We start from the raw sequence: 22,126 nt of genomic DNA, 5'->3' as shown, positions 1-22,126 counted from the left end.
GAAATAAAACAGCACACAATACATTAAGACAATGTATGTTTTATGAACTAAATATTACAGTCTGTAACACAGACAACAAGCCACTTTACAAAGAGCTGAGAATGTAAAGATAAACAAGCTGCATAAGTTACATTATTAACCACTAATAAGAAAACATACACCAACATAAATACCACCAACCAGCTGCTAAGCTGATATGTAACACTAAAATGTGTGCTAATAATCCTCTCACCTCAAATTTCTGTTAAGATGACAGCATGTGCCACTTCAACACAAGGTCAACATCAAGGTCTTCATTTCTGGAAACCACATGTACAAAAAATGGCGCCTTCCTTCCTTAGAGGACAACAAAAGTCTAAGACGGCTCTCTGCATCATCTGTTCATTCTGACCTTAAGCCAAAAATAAAATTCTAACAAAATGCTTAAAATGCACACATGACCAAAGAACACTGGTGTACACAGCACAAATGTAGCCATTATAAAGATTAATAAATATATTAATTTAACCACAAACATCCAAGCCAGACTAGACAAGAAGCAGAAATGAAAATATCAGGGTTCATCATCAAACAGCTGATGTAAATAATATTGTACAAAGCTGAAGCATGTACCATCAAGAAAGATAAGACTGTACTACTTCAGGTCAGCAGTAGATACTGGATTGCAATGTAGTTGTTCAATCAGACAAGGGGGAAAATATGCTTAGAGCTCGTCAAAAGTTGAGCCGTAGCCACAATGTATATTCAGTGCTGTAGTGACACTTGCGAAAATAAACTAGTTTTTTTTTGCAAACACTGCAGAGCTTCGGGAACACTCAAGTGATTCTGAACTAACCCACTCTTTCTATGCACTGTTGGGTGGGAGCCAGACAATGTTGTCCCTAAAAAATGCCCGGAAAAGGAAATATCACCAACATATGTTGCACAGATACGAATGTAAAAAATTGTGATTTCTCAGTTGACAATTAGCTGCAATAAATCTGGCTAAACCTGTGTCATCAACAATGTATTGTGTAGTGAAAGGAAAATAGTATTTAGTGTCATCCCACTCTGACTGATATTTATATAGATACCTCCCAGAATTGTATGCTTTGTCCAGCTATAGCCACAAACTGCACGTGCGACAAGTCAGCTCACCTTTGGAATGAAAACCAACAAGGAACTCAAAAGGCTCTTAAAAGCACTTTCTTACTGTGTTTAGGTAAGGAGGTTAAAGAAATAGAACGGATTCCAATCGTTTCACGATTTTTGTGCCCTTGTGGTACAACGATTAGCGATACGAGGCAGCAGTGCCACGGAACAAAAATACAGCAACAAAAAATTTACTGTGAACTTCAAGATGGCAAGACTACAGGGGCTCATCTCATTCCCGTACTCGAGCTGTTTAAAATGCCCCCAGCAAAGTCTGTGTTTAATTATGACTGCCTTGCATTAAGAATTAGAAAAACTAAGCAAGGCAAGAGGTATGTTGCACTAACTTCTTCTGTGAGAAACACTTATCACTGAGAACAAAACGTATAGCACAGAAAGCAAATGGCTATGGAAAGTATTAAGCTGCATTTCAATATGTGTTAAAGGCAAGAAAACGTGCGCTGCTTGTGTATACATAACAAAGTATGAAAAAGAAAGGGGCAGGGGTAACATTGAGAGAGACAACTGTAAAGACACCTCAGCATCGCACAATACTGCACGAAAATCGGTACAAATACACACCACATGCACATATCTGAGATCACTTACATTACACCGGCCAATGGGTGCTGCTTCATTTGGCAAAGCTGAAGGCAAAGGCCCAAAGACAACTACCATACTGTGAATATGCAGCACGCTTGCCAAGCAATAATGAGAGTGATAGAATGAAATATCTGCAAAGCAGCCACAAAGCAGGCAAGCAGCTACAGCAACTATTTTATTATATATTGATGTGTAAGCTTTTCTCCACAGCTGATTGTAACACATATGTAACACAAAGAGGCACTAAAGATAAAAATACCGCCTGAAGCTAGTAGGTAGATTACAACACAGAGTTGAAAATGTCACACTTGCCAAGCACAGCGATATTGAAATTGAGAACATGAAGAACACAAGGCAGGATATGCACCACTACTGCAAAAATGCAAAACCTGCTCCCAAAGCACCTTGCAATCGAGGCATGCCTGGCCAAGCTTGTGCTCTCTTGTAGGCCTACATAATCTTGAGAAGTGGTGGACTTGTGCGCCTACTACGTACAAGCCATGACCAGACAGATTACAAACCTCGACCTGGCTGACAACAAATGGAACAAAGCAGGTAAAGCCGGACCCGAGTTCTTGAAATAAAGTTTAACCTCTTTCTGATCCCAATGATGTCTAAAGTCCCATGTTTAAATGTGAAATAGTAGCCAATCAACGATAAAACAAGATTGCTACATTACTTATGACCATGAATGAAAATACAGTCTGGCCAATCTAACCAGGTTTTCCTGTTGAAAAGCTTGCAGATGCTACTTTTTCAACACTGTCCAACAATGGAATATTTTATGGCAGCATACTGGCCCTTAGTGTGCGCTTGGAATAAGTATTCGAGCCATTAAAAACTGGGAAGGCTTAGGAGTAAGGATCAACAGCGAACATCTCAGCAACCTTCGATTTGCAAATGACACTGTCCTGTTCAGCAACACTGGGGACGAGTTACAACAATTGATTGAGGACCTTAACAGAGAGAATATAAGAGTGGGGTTGAATATTAATATGCAGAAGACAAAGATAATGATCAATAGCAGGGCAAGGGAACAAGAGCTCAGGATCGCCAATCAGCCTCTAGTCTGTGAAGGAGTACGTTTACCTAAGTCAATTACTCACAGGAGACCCTGATCAGGAGAAGATAACTTATGGAAGAATAAAAATAGGTTGGAGCGCATTCGGCAGACATTGTCAGATCCTGACTGACTGCTTACCATTATCACAAAAAGAAGAAAGGTGTACAATCAGTGCATTCTACCGGTGCTAACGTATGGGGCAGAGAGTGGAACTAGGCGACTGACAAAGAAGCTTGAGACCAAGGTAAGGACCGCACAAAGAGCATTGGAACGAAGCATGATAGGCGTAATGTTAAGAGACAGGAAGAGAGCGTATGGATCAGAGAGCAAACGGGCATAGCTGATATTCTAATTGACATTAAGAGAAAGAAATGGAGCTGGGCAGGTGATGTAATGCGTAGGTTAGATAACCGGTGGACCATTAGGGTTACGGAATGGGATCCAAGAGGAAGGAAGCGCAGTCGAGGACGGCAGAAGACTAGGTGGGGTGATGAAATTAAGAAATTTGCAGGCGCTGGTTGGAATCGGTTGGTGCAGGTCAGGGGTAATTGGAGATTTTTAGGGAGAGGCCTTTGTCCGGCAGTGGACATAATATAGGCTGATGATGATGATGACTGGCCCCCTCTGTGCAGCACTCCACTCTGTGTGGGCAGCAGAATTTAGATGGGCATGAGCTCGGAGATCATAGGTGCAGAGCAGAACCACTGCACTCTTAAGGGCAAGCTCTTGTCAACTGCAATATTATTAGCAGCTTATCTCTTGGAGCAGGACACAAACACTGAGGAGTTTCTAGGACCCCAATCTACTACTCTTAGCTTGATTTAATGTCTCCCTTTAAGTGTCCCTTTAAGGCATAAATTGAAACGTTATTTTTACATTGATGGACCCAATCGCGGGGTCCTACAGTTGCATTGTTACCCAAGTACAATAGCAAATTACAAGATAACCGAATATACCATGGTTCCCAAGAATGAGAGAATCCATGGCCTATGGATAAACTTTGTCATCACTTGTGTACAAGTGGCACGTTACCAACCACCTACCAATGCAATTTGCTTACTTGTAATTGAATGCACCAGGTACTTGTCCATGAAAAGATTTCACTTCCCTTTATGTCACATGAACAATTATTTTCAATGCGTTTTCTGCTATTATAGAGAGACTTTCAGATTTACGGAGCTGTCATCAGATAACGGCTGCAAAAGCTCCTCGATTGCTCCAATGTAGCATGGAGGAACCATGGAGCCTTGCTAAGCTAACCCAGAAAGCAATGCATGTAAAATGGGCACAGCGCTTACCAAACAAGCTGTGTGCAATTGCTATCACTCTCAATGATTGATGTAATAGTTCTGCAGAAGCCTGCAAGGTGGGGAGAAGTAATTAATGAAGGTAAAATGAGACCTCCACCCAAACGTAGCAAATTGCTACAAAGGAAACCCATATGGGTTCCAAGAAAGAAAAGCCTCAAAGTTGAAGAAAAATTCATTCTGGTCCTGGACTCAAACCCAGGACCACCACCTTTCTGAGGCAGCCGCTCTACCATCTAAGCTAACCAGACGGCTAGCAGATGGCAGGGCGAAGTCAAATTTGTCAACAACTCGAAGCAAAGAGTTTGACGTAATAGTTTTGCGGAAGCCCGCAAGGTGGAGAGAAGTAATTAACAAAGGGAAAAAGAGACATCCACTTGAATGTAGCACATTGCTACAAAGGAAACCCATACTGGTTCCACAAAAGAAAACCCTCAAAGTTGAAGAAAAATTCGTCCTGGTCCGGGACTCGAACCTGGGACCACCGCCTTTCTGGGGCAGCCGCTCTGCCCTCTAAGCTAAAGCTAGCAGATGGCAGGGCGAAGTCGAATTTGTCAACAACTCGAAGCGAAGACAAGAGTTTGACGTAATAGTTCTGTGGAAGCGCGCAAGGTGAAAGAAGTAATTAATAAAGGGAAAAGGAGACATCCACCCAAACGTAGCAAATTGCTACAAAGGAAACTCGTGCGGGTTCCACGAAGGAAAAGCCTCGAAGTTGAAGAAAAATTCGTCCTGGCCCAGGACTCGAACCCGGTACCACCGCCTTTCCAGGGCAGCCGACCAGCTAAGCTAACCAGGCATCTAGCAGATGGCAGGGCGAAGTCGAATTTGTCAACAACTCGCGCCCTTGCGGGTTGGCTTCCACAGAACTATTACATCAAACTCTTGCCTTCACTTTGAGTTGTTGACAAATTCAACTTCACCCTGCCATCTGCTAGACGCCTGGTTAGCTTAGATGGTAGAGCGGCTGCCCCGGAAAGGCGGTGGTCCCGGGTTTAAGTCCCTGACCAGGATGAATTTTTTTTTACTTCGAGGCTTTTTTTCGTAAAGCCCATATGGGTTTCCTTTGTAGAAATTTGCTACGTTTGGGTAGATGTCTTTTTCCCTTTATTAATTACTCTCAATGATTGTTTACAGCACATGCCTGCACGTAGAGCATATTTCTTCAATTATAAAATTCAGACAATTTTTCACGCTGTCTCCAGTAGAATTGCTGCTGGGGGGGTATTCTGCAAGTGTTCACCTAGTGGACATGTACATTTCCTCGGCTGCTGGAGTTATGATTGGCTGGGCTGGGGTACCTGTCACAAGGAGACGGGCACCCCCAGCCAATCAGCACTTCAGCAGCAGACAAAATGGACATGTCCACTAGGTAGACACTTACAGAATTGCCTCCCAGGTTTAGAGAGTTTACTGCAATGATCTGTGCACTGTATTACTTTAAAGAAAGGGACCAAATCCTTAGCTCTTTCTTTCATTCCACTGCTAAGGAAAATACTTTCAAGAGTGCACAGAAGTTGGCTTATTGCATAACTTTTTTTTTTTTTGCAAACAAGAAACTATAACCAAGCACATTTGCAAGAGAACTTAAGTTCTATTGCACAAAATAATGAAAAAATAAGAAAAAAGAAAAACGAGATTTATATAAATTTGTTACATACTTTAACAGATTCTGATGATTTGAGGAAACCACTATTAACATATGGCACACACCTACACACTCCATTAGAGTTTCCCATAAAACTACTATAAAATTTTCACATAAAAGCAACAATAACGACACAGATTTTGCTAAGTCACCAAGTGAGTGACTAGTTTTTACAATGCTTAAACATTGGTTCTGCCGTTTTGGTACACATGTTGGCCTTTAATATAACTGGCAGCCAACCTTCCATAAGGATACCTCAATATTGTAGACCAAAAAAAAGAGAACAGAAAATAGCACTTGCCGTGATTGCATACAAGTTCAGTCACTAAATGACACAGTGGCATTAAAAATGTGAAGTATTAAAGATGCTGCACTGAAATTACAAGCCAGATCTAAAGCAAGTAGGCATACGCACCATTGTAAAATTGGAGCTTGGCTCATTAGGAAGAGGTGTGCTTGCTAACAATGCTGACATCCTGCAACAAGGTTCCATCAAGATAGCATTCCACCAGCTAACCAAGTGTGCTGCCTTCAGGAATGGTACCTTGCGTCTCAACACTTTAATGAATAAGTTATTACATATGACCACAGAGAGAGTCGGAGGGGGAAGAACGGCATCCATCTCACGCTTTAGACACTAAATGTCTTGCTCAAAGTGAACACCTGACGGAAGAGCATTGATCCCATATCCCCTTCAGGCATCAATTGAGTCTTTCCATTTAAAGTTTAGTTATATCAGATTTTTCTGTATCTTCAGAAACATGAAAAGCCTGTTGCTGCATAACAGACTATAAATTTTAAATTCTTCAGTTTTGTCAACTCTACAGCATGTGGACTTCATGCAAGAACTCTATATAACATCTGATATAAAGGCACCAACTATTTCTAGTCTAGCACAATTGAAAAGCATCGGTCCAGCCGCTTGAAACACACAATTTATGTAAAACACTGTAAAAAACAATGAAACAAAGTGTCTGATGATTACGGTCGTCCTAATGGAAAATGTGAGCGCAGCTCGATACGCATTTTCATTTTGCGATATACTGAGACAATGAATTTGAGACCGAAATCACGGCACAACTGGCAGTGGGCCAGTGCCGTTAGCGCCTTCACAGAGGGAGGGGCAGTATGTGAATGCTGGCACGATGAGCAGCATCGGAGCCAACTGTGACAGAAGACGATAACGAACACGTTTGCACGGTTACCCCGAGGGACGCCAACACTTTACCCAGGAATGGGCGCCCAACAGGTGCACTCTAAAAGTGGACCCGCTACACGACGACATACTAAGAGCAAATACCCAGACATCTACCTTCCAACTCGTTTTTTACCAAGACACCTTACATATTTTACTCAAACTTGCAACATAGGTCCAATCATAAGGATTTCACAATGTTTGCGACACATTTTAGATATGATTATTTTCATAAGTGCTTTTTCTTTTGATGCACTATCTTGGTGTGCACAGTTGTGCGCACAGCTCCTGAAGGGGATCTGTTTCTCTTGTGATCACCTGCTTCTGTTGAAACTTTATATGAAGCACAGATGAATCCCGATAAATTGCCTCCTGAAGTCAGGCATAATGGAAAACAATAAGCACAGTTGAATGAAGAGATCAATACGGTTAGTTCCAAAGCTCATAGATGTGCTCATTCAATATGGCCACTCAAGTTATGTACAAAGTCTTGTTGACAATGCTTTATGCTTTGAAAATGATCAATGCAACTGCCATGGAGCTCTGTTCTGATCTTTGGTTCGTTTGTTTTCCTCCTCAATCAAACAGAGGCCTAGAGAAAATGGCTGTGCTGGCAAAAACTGGCAATAACAGCTGCACATGGAAGAGTGACTGTGGCTGCAACAGTTAGAAAAAAGAAAGAAAAAGAAAAGATCACAGTGCAGTGTGATTTGGGAAGTACGCCAAGGATAACCCCAATGCTGCCTGAACTCATTTGGATTGATTTTCTTTAGCTGCGAAATTAATTGCCCGGTGTTCAAAATAACATACTACATCCCCAAAAGACCCACAAGACCAAAAAAAAAAGGGGGGAAAAAATGTTGCATCCTGTCACTCAAGAAAGGTCACACCAGTGGCACATGGCAGGCTCGTTACAGCAGGGCACAGCGGGAGTTCCTCCACCACCTTCTCCGTCGCTTCTGGTTGAGCTGTGGCGGTTGATTTCTGTATGGGTTTAGTCAGGATAAACAATAGGTGGTCAGCAGGCACGAGTGGGGCATGAAGAATAGGAGAGAAGGACCACTCTCTTTAAGCTAATGGACTCTGCATTGGCTGTTGTTCATAATAAACGGTGAGCCATTTCTCATGCTTACATGTGTCATGTCAGCCTAGTACATCTGTTGCAAGCTATGTAATCCTCCAAATTCTTTCCCTTCTCACTCTGCGCTTTGCATTTGACATGGGATAAGCTTGGCCTTCTGCTGCCATTTCTCTCGCAATGTGCAGTGCGCTTCTCACATTCTTTCCACATTCACACACATTCACCCGTTCCACATATTCTCACATTTTATCCCACTGTCTAACGCTTTCAGCAAGATGACAATGTGGCTTTGACACCTGTACTGACCTGCGTATATCTGGTACCATGTGGTCCACACTCACACCGATTTTCAGGACACACCCAACACCAAGAAAGCTGCACCCATCCATTCAGGTGCGTATTGAATTCGTCACATAAAAGATGCCATACAATTCAACATTTGGTGTTTGCTTGAAAAATTCAGGTTCCAATCGTAATTACAGTCAGAAGCTACCTAAAATGCAAAAAAAAAAATGAAAGGCCAGACAAAATTTTTATGTCGTTACTCCGAAATTGTTGGCTATGACACCAAATTTGTCAGCTTTAATTATGCATTGCGCATAAACTGAACGTGCCTCAGAGCAAGCTGGCAAAATTTGAGTGCATTTTATACAGAAGAAGACTTGTACTTGAATTGTTTTATATCAGTTGAAATGTGCAGGAGTCAGGCAACACTGATGGAAGACAAAATGGTGCGCGCTCTGTGGTCAATGCGCTTGGTTTCGTTTTTGCATTTCTGCCTCGGCAGTCAGCCCGAGATAGTTTCTACAGCCATTTTCTGGTTTGCGCTATATCTCTCACGTAAATGAAACAATTGTGGGCACAATGCAATGGTGACACCCATGCTGCATCGTTGGCTGCCAGAGCATGTGCAAGGCAAGTCTGACATCATTCTTCGAAAAGAGCATACGAAACATAGGGCATGGGAGCTGAACGTGGTGCAAAATGACTGGTAGGCTTTGGACTCCTCAATGTTGTGCTCCAAACACTTCACACCAGAAAGGTACATGTCAAGCCTGGGCCTTCTTGCCGAGTTTGGTGTCTGCTGGAGCCTGCCAGCAGTGAGAGTGTGGGCGTGCCCACTTTTAGCACGGTGCAGACATTGTTTTGGAGCTGACAATTCAGCGGCTGCCTTGCATTTTTTTACGTCACACATGTCATGCCAAAACGGCAGTCACTGTCAGTGGAAGGGGCTTAGAGATTTTAAATTGACATTGTGAGTTAAAATGTACTCCAAGAGGTAACTTTTTGTACTCCGTCACGTCGCGTATTGGCCCCTCTACTCAGTTTATAATTATTAGATATGATTAGTTCAATGGCCATGTCATGGACCAAAGCTTTAATCCACAAATGTAGTACTGAAGGATTAAAATTTCATTTTATATAGACTGAACAAAGATAGCAAATACAGATAGCATATATAGACTGAACAAATAGGCAAAGGCCTATTTGAAAATTACAGATTAAAGCAAAGAAACACAGTTGGACACCGTAAGCATTGAATTTCAGCCTTTGCAGACATTAATTGTATTATGTTCTATTGCAGGATGAGTTTGAATAGAACAAATTCCTGTCTTATTAAGAGAGCAGACTAACACATTTTTGTTATCTTGCATTCAATAAACATTTAATGAGATCAACAAATGCACATACATATTTTTTAGGCATGCGTGACGAAAAAGAGCCTGTTCCATTTAGAGTTAATGGTAAATGCTGGCATTAGCATGCACAACTCATTCCACAGCACTCACCTAATTATCCTCACCACTTCATGAAATGCAGCATCCACGTTTAGAGGTGGGTCTTTGGCACTTGTCTCAATGTAGCTTATCTGCAAGATGCAAGAGTCCTCTTACTGTGAACTACATGCACTACAAGTTCACAAAGGTATGCAGTGTTTCACCACAAGTGTGTGTGACATGGCTGACCAGCACTTCGTCACGTTTACAACCCACACTGTCAGTAAAGGAGACTGAATAGAATACATGCGAGTTTTTATGTTATATGCCATCAGATGTCACACCCCTCAATGACTGCAAGCTAAGTTGTTAATACCCTTGTTTGAACTACGTGTTACAGGCTATGGGACCGCAAGGGTGCCACCGTGGGCAGCTCTCAATTAACGGCAATCCCAAGTACTCAAGAGAACTATTATAGGTTATTATGGTGGTTTTCAAACTCTTGAGCCAACCCAACAATCTAATGAAAGTGAACTTAGTTTTTCTTTCAAGAAAGTTCTTCAATCTTGTGGATAGAGGAACCAACAATTTAATGGAAGTGAACTTTGTTTTTCTTTCATGAAACTTCTTCAATCTCATGGATAGAGGAAGGCTACAGTGTGGGAACCGACGGAGACAAATGAGGCACACGAAGTACAGACACAGCACTGACTTTCAACAAAAATGTTTATTTTGCCGGTGCGCTGCTAGTTTTAAAGGGAACACTTGACAAAAAAACAAGACCACACATGCGCACAAAGCCTGCTCATACCGCTGTCACACCCTGGCATTAGAATCAAGGTAGGTCAGCTCTTTTTCACACAAGGCTACCGAGGGACAACTGACAGTTATTTTCCGCACGAGAAATTGCAGTAGCCTCGGATAATTTCTGCACTACAGCGCAGTTCCCGTGCTGTAGCCTTCCTTCAACCAAAAAGCCCACCTAGTTACTCTGCTCAGCTTCATCTTGTGGAATATGGAAGAACTGATTTGCCATATTTCTGCAATTGAGTGTTCTCTTCAACACTAAGAATTAGCCAAGGCAAGCTGTAGTAGAACACCAGAGCTGCAGCATACAAGAGTATTGACATAGTGGAATCAAGATAAGTATCACAGTGCTGTGGCCAGGGGCTCAATTCAAAACTTAAAATAGAAATGCAGAATGTTGCTAACACGGCTACTCTAAGGCCCCTTTATAGACCAAGCCGGAGCTGCACTTGTCCTTGCTGTTTGTACCAATATCCTTCCAAGACCCCTCGTACACTGCACATTTACTTCAATCATTCTCGAAACCAACTTTGAAGCAATTATATATGTGCCTTGGATATGATTAAGATTCATGTGTGAAATTAGTTTAATCAATTTCTTGCCACCAGATTTTGAGAAATTTGCCACTACATTGACATAGGCTGTTGCGTTGGCATAGACTAGGAAAAGCAACCATGAAATCGTTCTTGAATGTGCCAAACCGATGTGAAAATTGAGGGTGCGGCATCAAAGTGGCAACCAATCAAACAATGTTGCATCTTGATTCCTTGTTTACTCAAAGAAAATGAGTTTGCACCATATCATCAAACATGAGGAGATGGTTACTTTGTCCACATACACAGAGATGCTACTTCTGGCATTTAACAGTGGCATGCAAACAAAATAATGTTTTTTTCACTAATAAGAGCCAAGTCATAAAATGATTACGTTCCTGGGATGCCTTCAGGTCTCTGGAGAATATGGCCAAGGATGAGCCATACGCTTCTAGGCCACACCTGCTTTAATTGCCAGATGGGCAGCACTTGCTCGTGCAGCTTGCATGCACATTTGAGTTTCGGCGCTTGACCACATTAGTCTATGCTCCCGATTTCTCTTGGTATCATTCATTCAAACAATTAAGCTCCGACCTAGAGCGTGTAACGAGGGAAAGTATCTTTTTCATTGCAGATGTCTTCCATCTGAAATTTACACAAGCATGTGAACACAAGAAAGATAAGCCATACATGTAATATATTTTTTTGAATACACATATAAAATGTGCAATAATTTGCTAGAATAAAAGGAATGGTAAAATTAGTAAACCTTCTTTGCAAAAAAATTTGGGAGCTAAAGGGTTAAGAATGGCATAGCACATGCTTCCCCAAATCACGTTCTGCATGTTGGTGCATCGTGTGCTACAGCCACCCAAGGAGTTGCATACATACTAACCCTCTTTCTTGTCTCTTATATTCCTTCCTCTGAGGTCCATGCAAAAGATGTATAGGTTCTGACCAGTAGAAAGTAGCAGCTAACATAGACTGTTTTTGGTGTCAAGGAGCCATGTACAGACTTTCAGTTAGCTCAAATAAATGCCCAGTCTGGTTTGCAAGAGCATAGCCCAGTGCAGCTTTGACCTGCAGGTGCATTTGGGATTTTGTCATGACTGTGTCTGCTGGTACAGGGCTAATTTAGATGTAAGGGTCATAATGGCCAACTAAAAGTTTTTTTACAGAATGAACGCAGGCCAGTTCCATCAATTGCCACGAAACCATGAGGCCTCATGTCCAACAAGGTTAATGTCACAATGGGATGCACATATTTGGTACAACCAGCACCTCTTGCAATAATGTGTGTACATTCCTGCTATAATCTTAGTAACCCTTGTGCAAACATTTGATTGATCGAATGTTGAAATTCATCTATACAGAGCAACTATCCATACTCTCTTCTGTTTGTATGGACTGGGGGTGGGAGCAAGTAAGCAACGGTTCCCTAGTACTACGAGAGAGGTCCGGGTTCCCCAAGGCCAAAATGTTTAGGCACTACTGGGTTAGTGCTTCCAATCTTTTCATGACACAAGTAGAAAGCCTGAAATCCAACAGGCCACAGACCCTCAGCTGTTGGGCAAGCTCTCGGCCTTGTTCTTCAGAGACTCGTCGGAGGTGCACCAGGTCCACTTTGTTGGCCACCAGCAACATGGGATAAGAATCGCGGTCTTTGACACGCAGGATTTGAGTGTGGAAGTGGCCTATGTTGTCAAAGCTCTGCTTGTCTGTCACAGAGTACACGAGCAGGAAGCCATCCCCCTTGCGCATGTACTGCTCACGCATAGCACTGAACTCTTCTTGGCCCGCTGTATCCAACACTGAAAAATGAGCATGTAAAATTGCAGCCATGTAAAGCGCAGACACTGATTACAGTCATACTAGCTTATGCATTAAAAATCTAACTCATCCATCAGCAGGTTTGGGCACTGCAAACAGACATGCACAGGGCATAAATAACCCAGTGACAATTATGTCTGGAAAGTATTACACCAATGTACATTGCAAAAGAAGCTGACTCTCCCTGCAGCAGAGACGATGTCACAGGCTATCTGCTCTCACGTGCATGCTGCCTGCAGTGTACCAGCTGTTGTGGACTTGCACAGGCACACGACACAAACGGGAGACCTTGTTCTGACAGTCTGGCCTTCACAGAACCTGCATGCCGACTTCAGAAAGTGAAGTCGAGTTAACTGTAATTACAGGGTCTTACTGGTCTTCCTGCTCGATGCAGGGTTGGTTTTTTACAAGCTTTTTTTTTTTGCTTCTTTACTATGCCGTAAGGCAGCTCTAACTAAAGAAAAAAAAAATTCAGGCAACATCAATGCAAGCCCTGTGAAATGCAGAGCACGCAAACTAAATCTGCAAATGCACCGCAAGCAAAAGAAGGGATTGAAAAAAAAATTTAGTAAGGAAAGCAGGAGTTGCGAGAGTCAAATGGGGCCTCGAAGCTGGGGAGAAATGTTGCTTGCAGGCACTGGTTGAGGCAATGCGAAAGAGCCTCTGCTGTGGGGAAGGTAGCTTGCCTCCTTGCATCACCCGACTCTCAACACTTTATTTTATTTTATCTCTGCTATTACTATTCTTCACGAAGAAAAAGATGCATTTTACAGAATAAATGTTTTAGTGGGCTACAGGTAACCAAAAAGGTACATGTGTATTTCAGGAGAGCACGTTGTTGGGCGAGTCGGTCGTACATACTTAAAGAAGGGAATTGCGCTAAAAAAGACACGGACGAGTAAGGACATGGACGGGCGCAAACTCGCGACTGATTTTATTCAGAAGGAACACATATATATATACTTAGATTCTTATTGCCTAATCATTGCCTAAGCGCACATGCCAAGAACGTTTTTTCTTTCTTATACAAATTTATACTGGAATCGCTTACACAATCATCACCTGACTTATCAATGTAAAAAGCTTCTGCGAGTTCACGTGCAACCTGGTTACGACTGCGCCTTAAGATTTTGGTTCTAGCCAGCAAAGGCTGGCATGCTTTATCAGGCGTAGCCAAAGGGCATGCGCCGCAATGTAAGGGCAAATTTGACCCTTTTTCGTTAACCATAGAGAGCTTGTGTTCCCTTAGTCGTTCATTTATACAACGGCCCGTCTGGCCAATGTAAACTTTTCCACATGTCAGGGGAATTTCATACACAACCCCGACCGAACACCTGACAAACTGGGTGGCGTGACGTTTGGTGCAGTCTCGCACGCATTCCTCGCCGGAGACAATCCGGGGGCACAAAGAGGCCAACTTGCGCGGGGCAGAAAATACCACCGGCACACCGTAGCGATTGGCTACATTCTTCAGGTTGTGGGAGACCCTATGAATATAGGGGAGAACCGCCAGTCTGGTCTTCGGTTGACCGCCACCATCTTGAGGTGTTCTAGGTTTCAAGCTTTGCAGAAGCTTCTCTGCCACAGCAGCCACGACGGAAATGGGAAAACCAGCCTTCTGTAACCTGCCTATCTGATTGTTGAGGCTGTCATTTACCAGGTGAACACATGATTTCTGCAGGGCTTCCTTCAGACACAGCATAACAATGGCGCGTTTTACCGTCTTAGAATGAGCGGACTCAAAAGGCAACAGGTCTTTCCGGGCTCGTGGTGAGTACATCCAACACGTGTGATCTGGTGTTAAAGTGATGTTAATATCTAAAAACTGCAATCTATCTTGTTCAGGTAATTCGTGGGTGAAGGTTAGACCCCTCCCGTGTCGTTTAAAGACAGATAAGGTCTCTTGCACGGTAGCCGTGTGTGTCAAACCGGGTTGCTTCTTAAACATCACCAAATAATCGTCCACGTATCTAAAAACTTTAAGAACCATCTTGTCGTCCAAATAACACACCAGATCACGATCAATGCTGGCCAGGAAAATGTTAGCCAGTACCGGCGCCACACAAGACCCGATGCAGATGGAATTTTATCTTGAGTCCACTTTTGTAGCTTTTGACAACCATTTTCATGTTCAACGTCAGGGCATTTGCATCGGGTCTTGTGTGGCGCCGATACTGGCTAACATTTTCCTGGCCAGCATTGATCGTGATCTGGTGTGTTATTTGGACGACAAGATGGTTCTTAAAGTTTTTAGATACGTGGACGATTATTTGGTGATGTTTAAGAAGCAACCCGGTTTGACACACACGGCTACCGTGCAAGAGACCTTATCTGTCTTTAAACGACACGGGAGGGGTCTAACCTTCACCCACGAATTACCTGAACAAGATAGATTGCAGTTTTTAGATATTAACATCACTTTAACACCAGATCACACGTGTTGGATGTACTCACCACGAGCCCGGAAAGACCTGTTGCCTTTTGAGTCCGCTCATTCTAAGACGGTAAAACGCGCCATTGTTATGCTGTGTCTGAAGGAAGCCCTGCAGAAATCATGTGTTCACCTGGTAAATGACAGCCTCAACAATCAGATAGGCAGGTTACAGAAGGCTGGTTTTCCCATTTCCGTCGTGGCTGCTGTGGCAGAGAAGCTTCTGCAAAGCTTGAAACCTAGAACACCTCAAGATGGTGGCGGTCAACCGAAGACCAGACTGGCGGTTCTCCCCTATATTCATAGGGTCTCCCACAACCTGAAGAATGTAGCCAATCGCTACGGTGTGCCGGTGGTATTTTCTGCCTCGCGCAAGTTGGCCTCTTTGTGCCCCCGGATTGTCTCCGGCGAGGAATGCGTGCGAGACTGCACCAAACGTCACGCCACCCAGTTTGTCAGGTGTTCGGTTGGGGTTGTGTATGAAATTCCCCTGACATGTGGAAAAGTTTACATTGGCCAGACGGGCCGTTGTATAAATGAACGACTAAGGGAACACAAGCTCTCTATGGTTAACGAAAAAGGGTCAAATTTGCCCTTACATTGCGGCGCATGCCCTTTGGCTACGCCTGATAAAGCATGCCAGCCTTTGCTGGCTAGAACCAAAAATTGGAGGACGCTTAAGCTTCGCCTTCAAGAGTGGAACGCGACAGCGTTCCCGTCGACCCGCCAAGGGGTGTAAGACAATGGGCTACAGGGCAGCCATCCCTTACGAGGCGCCCCGCATCGGACCCGGTGAGCGTTGAGCCATATGGTCGAGCAACGCGGCGTTCGGCGCAGCAACGAAACGTGCGCCTGAGCAAGGGGAACGAACCAAAGAACTCGGTATCTCGGAGGGGGAAATGATGCACGCCAGCCAAACGTCGTGATCGGCACGGGCAGAGAGATAGACAGATAGTGATCTAAAGAAAGGAAGGCCGCTTGATTCTGCGGAGGGAGCAAGGCAAAGCGTTGTCAGGGGAGAGAGAGTCCGGGCAACGACCCCCCTCGCACCGGCCCTTCAACAGCTCCAATGCGCGCATGGCGCGCCATCTGTCGAGGCAGCGCCCTACATGGAGAGGGGGGGTCTTCTGTGTTTGCCGCAAGATGGCTCTGCGTGTGCGGAAAGTGCAGAAGAAATGCAGCGGAAACGCACTTCGCTACTCGTGTAATTGCGACTTCTGTAAGTTACATGTTCATAATTACCGATGTACACTGCAGTAAGACTTTCCACGGCTCGTTTCGAAGGCAACACCACATTCACTAGAGGCGCGTTTGTACCGCTTGGAAGCATCAAACTCGTGGCTGAGTGGTAGCGTCTCCGTCTCACACTCCGGAGACCCTGGTTCGATTCCCACCCAGCCCATCTTGGAAGTTGCTTTTTATTTATGAAGTGCCTGCCGTGATTTATCGCTCACGGTCAACGCCGCGGACGCCGACACCGACGCCGACGACACCGGCTTTTCTGCGACACGAGCTCCTTAACGCTATCGCGTTAAAATCTTAAGGCGCAGTCGTAACCAGGTTGCACGTGAACTCGCAGAAGCTTTTTACATTGATAAGTCAGGTGATGATTGTGTAAGCGATTCCAGTATAAATTTGTATAAGAAAGAAAAAACGTTCTTGGCATGTGCGCTTAGGCAATGATTAGGCAATAAGAATCTAAGTATATATATATGTGTTCCTTCTGAATAAAATCAGTCGCGAGTTTGCACCCGTCCATGTCCTTACTCGTCCGTGTCTTTTTTAGCGCAATTCCCTTCTTTAAGTACCTGTGTATGAATGAGCACTTGCCTTGCAAATGCGATTAGAAAATTTTCTGTGTAGGATCGTGATATCAACATTAAAAAATTGATTCTGGGGCATTACATGCCAAAACCACCATTTGATTATGAGCCCGCCTTTGTGAGAGACTCCGAATAAATTTTATCACCTGGGGGTTCTGTAATGTGCAGCCAATGCATACACAACAGGCATTTTTGCATTTCACCCCCATCTAAACGCGGCCAGGATTTGATGCCGCAACCTTGGGCTTAGTAGCACAATGCCGTAGCCACTATTACAGTGTACTAGAATAGGGGCAGTGTGTTCAGGAAGCGCTCGCCGCTGAGGCGCTTCATGTAGACAGCACGAGATGGCGCTGTAGGAACATGGGCTGTACGGAACGTACGGCGCAGTGCCAGCGCTGCACGCTGATATTTTGATAATCGTTTTCTGTTGCAATCAAATAGACGTGCAAATGCTCGGCGGATGCTAGGATGCATCCCCGAAACTCGCTACATATAAAAGATGAATGGTATGTGCACTCCTAGCGCATCTCAACGCCCATTAGACGCATTTATTAACCTGATCGACAGCAAAGGTTTTGCAGACACAGAAGTAATGGCGTAAAGCCGTTAAATTTGTTTTGAGCCACGTTGCCACGTAACCAGAAATTATTCGAACAGAAAAGTCGGCTGCAAATAACGCCGTAGTAAAGGACATCGAATTGATTTAAACCAGCTTGGATTCTAGGTGCACACATTTTCTTTTGCGGTTCTCATTCATAAAAAAGCGGCCGCGGCATCCGCGACCCAACGTCAAGCGCTTAGTTCCTCAGCCGCTGTTGTAGAAGAGAAGGCAAAACAACATGTACGTACATAGCCCAAAGCCAAAGAGCTTCCCTGCTTGGCATTTACCTTCTTTCGCGATAAACATTTGTCCCTCGTTCTGTTTCGCGAGCCCCCTGCAACTACATAAGTTTATTCGTGATTTTTTTTTTATTTACATCATGAAGTATTCCTGAACGTCAGGCTCATGTGCGAGTATGAGACACACCGACATCCTACATTTCTATGGAAGGAATAAAACAGGTAGGAAAGGCGCTAAGTAAAAGGCATCTCTGCAAAACTACACACAGTATGCCAAAACACAGAAAAACAGTGCAAGTACATTCCTACCCAAACAATGGAGACCTACAGCGGAATTAATATGCGCATATAAATTACTTCATTCATTTTTAATTATATTAACAAAATTAGCTTTTTGAATGCCCCAGAAAAAGTTGTGCATTCAGATGAAAAAGACAAAGAAGGGTCAGCATACATATGTTGCACCAGCCTGCTAAGAACAGTATCGCTAACTTTAAAGTGCGATTTCTTTTTTCGTCATGCTTCTCTTCACTGATTAACACTTTTTACGTAAAAGTGCAGCCTTGTTAGGACATAAAAACGCACAACTGCTGATGTGAAATCATCAGCATGTAATTTGCAGCATATATGGCATAGCCAAATTTAAAGCTTTCACTAGAATCATGACATCAACTATGCTGTCGCTGCAAAGCTCCTCTTTGCGGAAGAAGGTTGTGAATATATTCCCTCAAGTTTCTTTAGTGCTTCGAAAAGCAACTTGGACGGATACAGCAATCCTCCCCTGTCACAAATTTCGTGAATTTTGAGACTGCTACTGACACTAGAGTTCTGCAAAAGAAGAGAGCGGCAGTCCTCACATTTCTTGCGAGCAAAAAATTTCTTCGCGACATACCCTGCCATATATAACGGATGAGGCGGTCACCGCTCCTTTCCTCCACATAAGCCCGGTGCTCTGCCGGAGTATTGTTTAGCCTTTGCTCTAGCAGCGTAAGATTTCCAGCTTCAACGAACGCAACAATTGTGGCGCAACGTCCCCTTCCTTGTCAGAATTATCAAGTGAGTGAAGTAGCGATACCAAGTGTTTGCTGACCTTTGTGTTCCCTGTTTGCATTGCCTTCGCCAAGATATAAAAAGGCAATTCACAACAATTAAAAATTGAGGCGGCGTTGGGTGATCGTTGGATCCGCACGACTACTCCCCCCTCACAAGAAGTTCTCCAACTTTTATTGGCTTAGTCTAGATGTCAATAGGTATTTAAAACCCTCTCCTTCCAAGTATTCTAACAGAGCCAAAGTGCTGCACAATGTCGCACGGAGCTCATCTGCCGTCGACTGGCTCAAGCCGCAAATTCCTTTTGCAATGGAAAGCATATTTAACGCCAGCGAACAGGGACAGAAGGAAGACGACACCAGAATGCGCTAACTTCAACAACTTGATTTTCAGGAAACGCCCACATATTTAACCCATGCACAGTTAAATAGGCGGGTGTTTCCTGACAATCAAGTTAAAGTTAGCGCATTGTGGTGTCGTCTCCCTTCTGTCCTTGTTCGCTGGCGCTAAATATGCTTTCCAAGTCAGTCTACCAACACGCCCAGCAATCATTTGCAATCATGCAATCATTTTGCATGTGACTCCCAACGAGACAGTGAACTCGAGAAATTCCTTCAGAGCCCTTCAGCGCAAGCACATATATGGCAAGCACGCTGCAACTGGCCGCAACACCACAGAACGCAACACACGGAGAACGCGTCCGTACAGCCCGTGCGACTGCAGCGCCGCCGCATACATCCGGGACCTGTCTACGCTCCCGGCTTCAAAGCGATGCGTGGCGCGCTGCGCCGTCTGAACACACTGCCCCTATCTAGTACACTGTACCACTATGCTACAAGGATAGGTAATCAACATATAAAGGCATTAAAAGCATATGGCATTTGAGCATTCTTTACTCAACCAAGGCTTGTCTTCCGGCTGTCAAAATTCTCAATAACACTTGGTATATTCTTCTGTACTTGTTTTCAAAGCGGCACACATCCTAATCAACACCTTCATTCTTCAAGATTTTAAATTAAATAATAATTTTGTAACTTACCCTAGGTCAAAAAATCACTAGGCACAGCCGTCAGGGCTGATCTGTCTTGTATATTTTAATCAACAACCCAATCCCGTTTTCCCCTTTATTATACCGGTGTCACATGACCACTTCTGATCTCAAACGAGCCAAGTCCGAATCGAAATTCTAGACCACCACTGGCTCCCTCCCACAGCTTCAGCATAGGAGCCAATCATGAAAATTAGATTGCCATCGAAAGTGCACTGTGCGACACTTGCATCATTCAACACTGACCGTGATGTCACAAATGACATAGCGAACCACACTTAAAGTGGCACACTTAAAGTGGCAGTTTGTGCTACATTGTCTGCCCCACCTCCACCAGCCCAACCATCCTCATCTTCTCTATCGGAAGTTTTTAGATAACTTGCTCACAGCACATTAATACAGTGACTTCAAAAGGAGCCGAGACAGCTTTCATCTCTCTCCTGGAGCACTGGAAATCATGGGACATATCACTTACAGTGGCACTATGCCTCCTATGTCTCGACCTGTCAAATAAAAACTGATGCCCTTTACCACACCCGAGACAACCTAACTTAAGCAACACGTAAACACAGAATAGCTTCAGAACACTTGATATTGTGAAGTTCAGAACTATTGCTAAGCCCCAAATATTTTTTTTTGTCCCACTTGGTTTTCGACATTAAATCAGACTTGCAGCACTGGAGTTCATTACTGAATGAAGTGGTTCGTCCACCTGGCTGCATTGCGGCTAAAGGAACAGTTGGCAAACATCTGGCAACAGCTTAGTACTTTCTCAAGTTAAAGAAGCCGTTTCAACGCAGCGTTTAAAAAAAAAAGTTCTTGCGAGAGGCACCCGTGACCACACAAACTGCTATAAGATCTGCTCGTGAGTCATTGCGTCCACCTTCAGGTATTTAGTGCTTCTTCGTGAACTACAATGAGAATGGGATAGCTTTGTTTACGTAGTACTTGGTCATTTATGTGCCCGAAGAGCGAACCACGAGGGCTATGGACGATGGGCGTTCATTATATCGCCCGCAACGTTGGCATTAGGCAGGCTCAACAGTGATTTAGCTCGTAGACTGTTTTTAAGCTGTAGTCTGCGCGTCGATCAGCTCCAAGCGCGCGCAGCGCAGCACTTACCATCCAGAATGCATCCCTGGCCATCAATCTTGCAATTCTGTACATACGAATCTTCGATGGTCGGGTCGTAGTCCGTGACGAAAAGTTTCTGAATGAACTGGATGGTCAGGGCCGACTTGCCGACCCCGCCGTCACCAACCACGACCAACTTGTAGGTGATAACGTTGTCACCCGGCGGCTCGGCCATTGTCACCGATAGCTCTGGATACCACTCGAAAGCCTAACCGCGCCAAAACCACAGCCCTTGGCTCATATCAACAATAAAAAGAGTACTTTCCGGTATGGGCAGGCACCGTACTGTTCTTACACAAAACGCTGAGGCCTCTGGAACGATTAGGGTTAAACCCAGCATAATTTTATCACACGTCAGTTGACACACGTTACATTTTCTAGATGAAATGGTACACACACAAAACGCATGTTCTTCAAAGCACTGGACTCGACACTTATGAACTGGCGCAAGCTGTCTGTAGCGTCGCACAACACATAATCACCACATAAGGCGCAAATGAATCATGCGCGTAGGGAGACCAAGGGGGAGACCACAGAACACCTACATAGAATAAAGAACCAGACGTTGAACCAGAGACGAGATCAGACGCGCGAAGGTATCGCCACCTTTGGGCTAGTATTTCAGAATTCGGATAGCTACGCGAGCAATGAACCAAAACAAAATCGAATAAAATAAAACTCAGCTTACCAGGTGAATGCAAGTGCACTCTTTTATCGAGGATAATTATTACGCATATGAAACGGCTATCATCCGAGCAAAACGAAAGTGAAACCAGGCGCGCTATCGTCGATTACTTCTTCGGAAGTACCTACTTACATAACTCGTGCCATAGCTGCATCGCCTCTTGTATAAGCTACGATCATGGTTACATCGTTGCATC

At 44.0% G+C, this 22,126-nt stretch overlaps 1 protein-coding gene across 1 annotated transcript; it reads right to left on the bottom strand.

Annotated features, from left to right (window-relative positions):
* Positions 1-23: 23 nt before the first annotated feature.
* Positions 24-21,834, bottom strand: LOC135901768 (ras-related protein M-Ras-like). Its single transcript, XM_065431618.2, has 4 exons — positions 21,234-21,834; positions 12,644-12,897; positions 9,819-9,898; positions 24-7,931 (listed from the first exon to the last, which is right to left on the bottom strand). The coding sequence occupies exons 1-4, from the start codon at positions 21,418-21,420 to the stop codon at positions 7,859-7,861; spliced, it is 594 nt and encodes a 197-aa protein (XP_065287690.1). The 5' UTR covers positions 21,421-21,834; the 3' UTR covers positions 24-7,858.
* Positions 21,835-22,126: the final 292 nt, after the last annotated feature.

Source organism: Dermacentor albipictus, chromosome 1 (genome assembly GCF_038994185.2).
Source record: "Dermacentor albipictus isolate Rhodes 1998 colony chromosome 1, USDA_Dalb.pri_finalv2, whole genome shotgun sequence".
In the NCBI taxonomy this organism is placed as follows: Eukaryota; Metazoa; Arthropoda; class Arachnida; order Ixodida; family Ixodidae; genus Dermacentor; species Dermacentor albipictus.
Note: the sequence above shows the minus strand (reverse complement) of the source record. Positions and strands in the feature narration are given on the sequence as shown.

Bases quoted from the DNA above. Each gene is read 5' to 3' on its own strand.
- LOC135901768 (XM_065431618.2), bottom strand. From the start codon at position 21,420: ATGGCCGAGCCGCCGGGTGACAACGTTATCACCTACAAGTTGGTCGTG. The intron at 9,899-12,643 runs GTCTGTGGCCTG...TGCATCTTGCAG, and splicing joins AGCTTGCCCAACAGCTGAGG to ATAAGCTACATTGAGACAAG. The intron at 7,932-9,818 runs GTGAGTGCTGTG...AAACCCATACAG, and splicing joins GAAGTGGTGAGGATAATTAG to AAATCAACCGCCACAGCTCA.